This window comes from Penaeus japonicus, unplaced genomic scaffold, assembly GCF_977035675.1.
Source record: "Penaeus japonicus unplaced genomic scaffold, GWHDUDI00000001_assembly GWHDUDI00000024, whole genome shotgun sequence".
NCBI classification, from domain to species: domain Eukaryota; kingdom Metazoa; phylum Arthropoda; class Malacostraca; order Decapoda; family Penaeidae; genus Penaeus; species Penaeus japonicus.
The window spans coordinates 12631161-12641160 of record NW_028234426.1 but is presented as its reverse complement, the minus strand read 5'-3'; the positions used below and the strand labels follow the sequence as shown (position 1 = coordinate 12641160).

Here is a 10000-nt window from a genome sequence, read left to right as displayed (position 1 = left end):
CCGTTGAGGAGGCCAAAGCCAGTGCAGGCTTATCGTCCTGATAACCCAGGGCTCCCAATCTTTTTGTTCCTTTGTACCCCTCGGGGATTCTGCCAGGTTCCCCTGCATCATTAGAAGATAAAGATGAAGAAATGGTAAAATTATATTGATTATTAATTACATTGACATCTTATTATGAAATTTCTGTGTAGAAGCTATTCGATATAATGACTTTATATGCTACTGGAAACAACGACGACCTGAAATTATAGAATTTAAATCAATAAAATATTTTGATCTTTCCCCTACATATTACATACACTAATCAAAACTAATACACAAAACTTGCCGTAGCAATATGTTAAAATACTAAAAACGAATACAAATATGATGCTTGCCATGCTCTCAGACCCCCATGTGCTCCTTGGGAAGTGTCAGTGGGAATCCCTGGGACACACCTACAGCATCGGCTGGTGAGCGATTTCCGTTATTGGCGAAGGTCTAGTAAATTGTTCTTCATAAGATATGCAGGAGGAATTATTTCATGGTGGGTTGTTAATTATTGTTTCAGTTTTCAGAAGAGGGGTCAGAATTATGCAAGGAGTTGGTGTTTTGAACAATTAAAGTAAGACGTACAGACAACTAGGATTCTGTGTAGCGAGACAATTTACAATCATCAGGTTTTCCTTTGATTTCAAAATCTAATTATTGAATAATTATGTAATCTCGATGGGAAAAATACCTCCACGAAGAACAATGACCTGGCGAGGTAGCCATCTTTACTGATTAAAAGAGAAGACGGTATCCCTATCTCTGTAGCTCCCGCCTGATTGCTTCTAAGGCAAGACCGGGGCCTTTTTCTATCAACATTGCGAACCAGAGACACGAAACCTGTGGCTTGGTCTGCGTTAGCCCTTTTCTCTTCCTGCTCGGTAAATCTCCTTAGCTCATAATTTGTGATATGTCGCAAGTATGCAATTGTGTTTATTTTATGCCTTCGTTCCGCATCAACAGCCACTGGTGCATATTCCTTCCATAGCTCAGCTGATTCCCAAGCACAGAATGGCCGCCGCCCGGGTGGGGCGACGGGACCAAAGTGGGCATCTTCGTCCGCTGGGGCGTGTATTCGGTGCCTTCTTTCGGCTCTGAGTGGTTCTGGAGAAAAACTGACAAGGTGGTGACATTTTCCTGTGATTAAAGTGATTATTCAATTTGATAAAGGCTATGAATATGTAGGATGACAAATGAGATTTTCGATTGCTAAAATAATTATTTAAATAATTTACAACCGTTACTAGGATATATTCTCTTTGTTCAAGGTTTTGGAATACACAAGTACGTAGAGTTCATGGAGAAGAACTACCGTCCGGGGTTCACGGCCGAGTTCTACGACCCCGAGGAGTGGGCGAGCGTGTTCAACGCCTCGGGCGCTCGCTACGTCGTCCTCACCAGCAAGCACCACGAGGGCTTCACCCTGTGGCCCTCGCGCTACTCATGGAACTGGAACAGCCTCGACGTCGGCCCCAAGCGGGACTTATTGGCAGTTCATCACTGATAACTTAATCGTGCATATTTGTATCAAAACAATCATAGACAACTTAATGTGTCTTTATCTATATGACTGATCTTAGAAAAAGAAGTCGACGATATACACTGCTGCCATTGGTATTACCCGTTCTTGGTTCATTGTTTCAGACAACGGTATTTTCAAAATCATTTTACACTGATTAACATACTACATGCCTAGCTTCTAACTAGCATCAAATGCAATATATCATGAACTGACATACTCCTCTGCGACCTTCAAATTAAAACATAGACAGTGGAGAAAAGCACAACCGATATAAGGCAATTTGATACTTTTGCAACGCAGGTGATCAGGAACAACACACCACACACCCACTTCGGGCCTTGCTATTCCCTACATCAGGGGTTCCCAAACTTTTTGTTCCTCAGTACCCCTTAGGCTTTTTATAGGTTCCCATGTACCCCTAACACTAAAAATTAAGCTTAATAGTAAAAAAGGACATTTTAATATTTTGATATTTACAGATCTACACTGCAGATCAAGCCATGTGAGGTTTATAATAGTAAAAACAAATGGTATTACCTTACACCCAAGAAATTTCAATAAAGGTGGTGCTAATCAACACAAAGAAAATGAGAAAAGTGCAATCTGAGTGCAGATTACAACACCATGTATTGTGCAAGTAATTGTTTCCTTCAGACCAAATGTACCCCCTGAAACGTGCAAATGTACCCCTGGGGGTACATGTACCCCAGTTTGGGAACCCCTGCCCTACATGAATGGTCCCATCGCATCCCTTTGAATGGCACGAGCCCCTGGTTCACAACCAACGAGATCGTCACATGAAGAGTCATGCCAGAGCTCCACGATCAGCTAAGTATTGTTGCTGTTATGTCGAATCGAGAAAGGTTTCGAGTTTGATGGCACTAATGCATTGTGAAAATATTATAGATTGCCAAAGAGATGACGGTATGTTACTGTATATATATTTTGTTTGATCTTTCTATACCTGCTTCATTAGATATAACCTGGTGAAGTAACTCACTATCACTGCAATTATCAGCGAAACAAGCTTATCAAAATCTGATGAAATAAATCGTGTACTTTTAAATCTGAACTAATAGTTATGAATTAACAAAGTCAACTCCGATAAGCTTTTGCATTATTTTATCTGCCGTGAGAGCATGGCCAGAATGCCTTTAAAAACAGGTGTGCTGCAGAAACACAAAAACATAAGTGGCTGTTGAACAGACCATCTTACCAAAAAGAAGGACAGATACACTATCACGTATCATAGCCCTGGACCTTACTTATCCCGGACCAGGTTGCCATAAAGGCAACCTCGCGTACGCCATCGTGTTATCGTGGCCCGAAAAGGACATGTTGGCTTTAGGCTCTGTTCGCGCGACGCCTCTGACGCGCGTGCTCATGTAGGCCTACCAGGACGCCCACGGCACCAACAGCCTCCAGGTAAACGTCACTTGAAGAGCTACTTTTATAATGGGTCTCATCATTATCATTACGATTATCATGCTATTAATCGTAACCATCATCAATATCAACTTTCAATTCTGATGTATTATCCTCAATACGGTGATTGCTTAAGATATGGTGGCACTTTAGATAAAGACAATCATTAACATCAAAGTCATTATTTTACTATTGTTCCGGTCAAGCGTTATTTTGGTAATCGACTTCATTATTGTTGATATTTATAATCTTGTTATCACCATTCATCTACCAATAGTTAAGAGTTATGTATATCGTATTCTAATTTCAGAGATCACCAAGTATATCGACGGAATAGCAGTGAAATGATTTCCTGTCGATGGTTCATGTTCATGCGCGTGAATGTGGTTGTTCTCCCAGGGTGTCGAGCCTACGTAGAGCACCTGTTACTTATAAAGACCTCTTTTTTTTATCAATAAAGATGTTATTTAGACGAATTTTTTTTTTTGTTTTGTTGAGAACACACTCTTGAGCATCGACGGAAAATAGCTAATAATTTCTTGTTTTGATTTGTTGTCTATTTTACCAATCTATTGATCTGTTTATCTCTACATCTGCCTACGTAGACATATTGTATACAAAAGGCCGTTTTTTTAATGGTGAAAATTATAAATAAATGATCAAAATAAGTGACAAGTGTGAGAATCGAAAATGAACGATCGATATGTTCAATAAATGAAATAATCCACTCCATTCAAGTACCATATACCCATGACTAACATACTTATCCTCGTAAGACCTGGTCACTTTTAGATAAGAGGAGGAACTGCCATTTCTATTGACCCAAGTGGTATTCAGGTTTCTTATCAAATATGCAAACAGAATATATGGGAAACTGCCAGCCGCATCTGACGTGGCCTTTGCCATCATGATAACAAGGGAACAGCTGCAGGTGTGTGCTTCCCACTCTAGGTCCATGTGGCAAGGCACAGAACACGAGCGCACGTGTGTGTGTGCGTGTATGTATACATTTTACACTCACATATATATTTATATATATTATATATATATGTGTGTGTGTGTGTATACATATACATACATACATACACATACACACACATATACTATATATAAATATATGTATATGTGTGTGTATATATATATATATATATATATATATATATATATATATATATATATATATATATATATATATTATATGTATATTAAATATATTATATTATATATATATATATATATATATATATATATATATATATTATATATATATATATATAAATATATATATATATATGAGAAAGAAAGAAAGAAATATATATATAGAAAGAAGAAAGAAAAGAAATAAAAGATAAAGAAAGAAAGAAAGAAAGATATAGAAGAAAGAAGAAAGAAAGAAAGATAAAGATAGAAAGAAAGAAGAAAGAATAAGAAAGAAAAGAAAGAAAGAAAGAAAGAAAGAAAGAAAGAAAGAAAAAAAGAGAAAGAAAGAGAGAAAGAAAAAGAAAGAAAGAAAGAGAGAAAGAGAAAGAAAGAAAGAAAGAAAGAAAGAAAGAAAGAAAGAAAGAAAAAGAGAAAGAAAGAAAGAAAGAAAGAAAGAAAGAAAGAAAGAAAGAAAGAAAGAAAGAGAAAGAAAGAAAGAAAGAAAGAAAGAAAGAAAGAAAGAAAGAAAGAAAGAAAGAAAAAGAAAGAAAGAAAAAGGAAGAGAGAGAGAGAAAGAAAGACAAAAACAAAGACAGAGGACTTATTGTCTACCGTTTCCCATAAGATTATTCTCTCGATAAGTCTTTATAGAAAATGCTTGTTTACAAAGGATGTCTTAAAACGACTGGTTATTTCTGGTCTTTGTCGGCTGACAGCAGAAACATCCTACCAAATGATCCTAGGATTTTTGCGTTGGTTAAAATGAATGATTTCCTTTTATTCTCGTAGCTTTATTTAACCATTTATAACATGGGAGATGACAAGTGTTCTCTGTTCATTCGTATTTTCTGTGGACTTCTGTTAGACTTTTCATCAATAAATGCAAAGTGTAAATATAGAAACATCATGCTACTGTTTAGTGTCAACCGTAAAGAATAGCCTGAGTCATGTTGTCAACACGTTACACGCACTTTCATTAGTCAGATCCTGAGTACTTGAAGTGGAACTTGTATTTGAAAGAAAATATGAGTTGGCGAAAGGGAATACTAGAGAGTGAAAGTTTTCGAATGACAAGCAATGGCAGATTGTGTTTTTGTTCATGGTAGTTTGTGCTCATTTGTTTTGGGTGTTTCTGGGTTAACGTTTTGTCTAATAAAAATAGGCAATTATTTTATCATAATAAAAAATGTCACAAATCTTGTTTATCAGTTGTGTTATTCTACATATAAATAAACATAATGTTATCTTCCAAAAATGTTGGGTACAGTTAGTTTTTTTTATATTTTTAAAAAAAGAAATGAGCTTTCATCACCATATATTACAGATAATATTAAGAACAAATCAATATGATACTGAAAAAGATATTTACATTTTTCAAGCATATATGTTAACATTTCAATGTGCACAAAACTTTAAAAAGCAATTTCTTCAAAACGCAATTCATTTAACCATATGCATTTTATAATCTTTGATACATATTTATCTTGCTTTTATCACTCTTATTTGAGCAGCCTTTGCCATACTGTGCACACAGCTTCTCTAATGTTTTAATTACTATCTTAAGTGTTTAGTTTGATTTCTAACATTTTTATTAATGTAAACTTTTTTTATATTGGACACTTTTATAGTTGCATGACTTCAAATGCTTTAAAATGAAAGATCTTTAATGTGAAATAAGAACACTAGTTTATAATCTTACTGTTAATTTTGACAATCATTCAATACTTACCTGTCTAATTCTAAAACAAATATTTTGGAAATGATGGCCTAAAACAATTTTTCAGGGCAGGCCAACTCCATACCTATGCAATTTTCTTGCCCTGGTAAAGTAAATACATTAGTAGATTTCAAAGAAAGACCAATAAAAAAGATAATATATGACAAAAAGTAGCCTTTATTCACCTGGCAAAACAACCGGCCTTAAGAATAGCATACATTTCCCAGCATGTATAGGGTTGAAAATGAAATACCATTTTGGTGTGCTTCACCTTTACTATCAAGAGTACCATTATCATTATGCCTGCTATACAGAGGATCGGACAAGTCTACCACAGCAGCAAGGCCCAAATTCTTTATTGTGGTACAAAGTTTGTTAACCTGCTGCACCCTTGGCAAGGTTAGAGCCATCTTAATATAAGACAATGTTGGCCTGAGAATGGGAGATGCTCCGTAAGCAGGTATGAGCCCACCCGACACGTTTCTGTGGGCACCTGCGACCTACGCACCTGCTACCGACACTTGTCCACTAAAAACACATTTGCCTCAAACAGTTGTTCATACATTTCTATATGTTACCAGTGTTGCAAATATGTAAAATAAAATAATAAAACATGGACCAGAGTGTGGGCAGAGGCAGGAGGAGGTGCCACAGCTGCATTACTTGCCATCGATAACACTATTGGCTGGTGGAACAGAGTCACAAAGGGGGGAGACATAAATGAACCCTACACTTATGTGACAATGAAAGATAATCTACTAAACAAAGGTGCATATCTAAAATGGAGTAAAAATAAATTATATTCATAATCACTGATGCATATGCATGACATCTTACAGATGTGGCTAAATATACAGAAAACACAGAGCCTAGTAGCCTCAATAGGGAGAGAGGACGAGAAGCCTATCATCTTCTGGATCCAAGGGATTACGGGTTTCATCAATGAAGGAGGAACAAGGAGAGGGAAGGGTCGGGGGAGGGGAGGGGTGGGGGTTGTACTTGGTATACAGCCAGCTGGACAGGGTTCTACCGACTTTTAGGAGGGCCTGCATTCAGTATATAATTTCAATGGTGGACAAAATATTGCATTCAGGCTACAAGGCTAATCATATGTTATATAACATCAGCCCTGCTATTTGGTTGTTTCCAAAGTTGGGACATCAGAACACTGCAGTTAAGATTATAAGATGAAGCAGAAGACTGTAAACTCTAACAAAAGGATGGTAATATTGTGATAATATATGATAAAATCAATATATTGCCTTCTACATACAGAAAAATGAATTTCAATATTGTTAGAAAGAAATGAGTGGATTAATAATGTAAACTATCTTTGAATAACAAAGGTTTTCTAGTGATGTAAGTTGCAGTTTTGAGTTCCAACATGCAAGAAACAAATTCCTCCATCAGTAGTCATTAGAAGCCGACTTTTAAAAAATCAGGGCTGATGGAAAACCAACTTCACAGTCGTGCAATATTTACATAACTATTAAAATGAATGTATGGAAAAGAGCCATCCCATTGTGCACGACAACACAACACCACAGGTCATCTGGGCATATGGTCCTTGGTACTAACATTATCCGAAGTTCTGCAGCAGTGCTGGTGGAATAGGTTTGTTGTCATCTTTCTCATGCAGGTAATTCTTTTAGATCTGCTGCTTCTTACAAATATTTGTGGTTTGAGCAGTTAAATCATTATAAGAGCAAATGATTCCTCCAAATGTCCCCTCTCGGCAATATGTACTATTATGGACATAGAGAGGATAGCAACCATCTGTTTTTATATACACTCACAGCAGAACCACTGGACACATCATTATCAATCACCAACATAATTATTATCATCACCATATTCATTATCATAATCATACTAAGACACTTTCACAGAGATTACTGGTTCCTCCAAGCAGTCTCTAGGTATTATCAGAGCTGATAGAACCAAACTAAAAATCCTTTCTTTTATTATCAAGAGTCAAAAGCACTTCTGGTCGAAAATAGGGTTGATAACCCCAAGGCGAACCCTGGTGTGTGTACACTGAGCCCCCTCAACCTTCACTTCACTTAACTATTTATGTGCTGTGGTGACACTCACTACTTTGGAGACAGAATGGAGTGAGCTGATCTGGAACCTTGCTTAACAGCTGCCATTCTATGGAGTCATCTTTGGTTTTTGCCCTGATACTGAATCACCATCATAAAGTGCATATACACAAATAGCCAAGTGAAGGCCAAGGTTGCCACTCTCTGATGTTGTAAAGTCTTTTACGCTCAAGTTGGCAAGTCTAACGATTAGACTGAGAGACTTTTTACCAGAAAGTGGTCAGAGGGAGCAGGTTCAGCTTGTGTTCATGAGTTGAGCCATGGGTGTTTGAGGCACTCTCCAGCAGTAGCGCGTTCTGATGGTTCAAATGCCAGCATTGGATTCAGGAAGTCGCTAAAAGCTCGGGCTTCATCCTCTGGCCATTCATACTTCTCTGTCAGCACCTCAAACATGCCCCAGGGACGGAGCTTTGTGATATGCCGCAAATCACCTGGGTTGAGAGAAGGAGAATTGCATAAGGATTGATTATTTCCAGTTATGATCCAATCTGTAGAAACACTGCTGTATTTGAGATGATGCATGATTTAGAGGTCATTTACTAAAATAGAAGAACCGAACACTAGTTGACATTTGAACCCCCCAAAATTGACAATCTTTCCTTACCTTTCTTGTCGAAAAATTCCTTTGAGTATTTTCCAGAATGGGCTATATGACGGGGAATTTTACCAAGAAGCTCAATGATGTGTGCTAGATGGTCCTCGTCACGAGTATAATCAGCTCCACTGTGTGGCTCAAACAGATAATCTCCAGTTGCCAACTCAAATGCCTTAGGAGAAAAAATATATATTTCAGCTTTTGGTCAATATCTAAGACATTTGCACCAAAAAGAAACTATGCTGCATTTCAAATAATTTCTATGCATTAAGGAATTTTGCAACATAACACTTCTTATATACTTTGATACTTTTATTATCACATATAATCCACAGAATTTATTTGAAATCATAAATTGTGTTGCTAGAGCAAAAAGAGAGAAAAAGAAAGAATGAAATCTTATCAAAATTAATTTTACTCAAATTAATAGTATACGGTTTGGCAATGGAAATGCACTGCATCACATAATATTTCAAAAATGGATTGAACAAACGAAAACCACACATCCAAAGACCCTCACCATGCAGGCAGTACTCCACATGTCAGCAGGACATCCATAACCAGCGCCAAGCAGGACTTCCAGGCACCTGTACTGTCGAGTCTGGATATCTTCCGTGAAGTGATGGTCCACCCAGCAAGCGTTCCCTAAATCAGCCAACTTGACCTTCATGTCGCACACTTCATGAACTGGGTCTGGCGTGCGGTCAATGGCTTTGTGGTCTGGGCAGGAGGCTACTCTGCGCATCCCGACTGCACTGCTGCTATTGCTGCCTCCGCTAGTGTTGCTGGAATTGGCTCCTCCATCCTCACCTTCTGTGCATTAAAAATAACTTGTGAGTATTGCCACTTGGGGAGAAGAGATTTTTATAAAAAACTTTTCATCTTTGTTTCCCTCAAATACACCATCATGATGCATGTTAACTGTGCCATTAAAACCTGCAATTTTGTTATGTCAATTAAATGACAGACTTAATTTCATTTCAGCTTTCTTTTCTTTGAATCTATAATCACTTAAATATCTACATTCTCATGATATGTACAAGGTTAAAAATGCACTAAACATAGACTTGTATACCAGAAAGACATCAAATAACTATATGTATATAGTATTAAAATAGTAATTAAAAAAACTTTCATAGCTAAAAACACAAATTAACATTCTTGTGTTGTCTAATGTAAGCAAGATTTTACTAACAATGCTTTTCAAAAATGTGTTAACTCTTAAAGAAAATGAAAGAAGAATTGCCAATTAAATAAAATCCCTTTCTGTAAAAATAGCATGATTCTCTTTTATCTTATCATATACAAAAAGGCATATATAATGACATTAATATTGCCTATGGTGAGAAAGATACATTGAGATAACAATAATAAATTTATAAAAATAAATGATCATAAAGCACCTTCATCCTCAGGGGGAAGCCTCATGTCTGGAGTTATCTCAGACTCTGAGCGACCTAATGTTGGGC

The 10000-nt window shown here is 36.9% G+C and overlaps 1 protein-coding gene across 1 annotated transcript in view; it reads right to left on the bottom strand.

Annotated features, from left to right (window-relative positions):
- Nucleotides 1–5991: 5991 nt before the first annotated feature.
- Nucleotides 5992–10000, bottom strand: part of LOC122248415 (uncharacterized) — a 44117-nt gene continuing 40108 nt past the window's right edge. Inside the window, exons 10-13 of the mRNA XM_086551113.1 lie at nucleotides 9935–10000; nucleotides 9052–9344; nucleotides 8541–8703; nucleotides 5992–8367 (exon numbers count right to left, since the gene is read on the bottom strand). The exon at nucleotides 9935–10000 is cut by the window's right edge and continues 102 nt beyond it. Of these exons, the coding sequence (XP_086407239.1) occupies nucleotides 8183–8367; nucleotides 8541–8703; nucleotides 9052–9344; nucleotides 9935–10000 (707 nt within the window). The 3' untranslated portion in view covers nucleotides 5992–8182. The remainder of the gene's footprint in view (nucleotides 8368–8540; nucleotides 8704–9051; nucleotides 9345–9934) is intronic.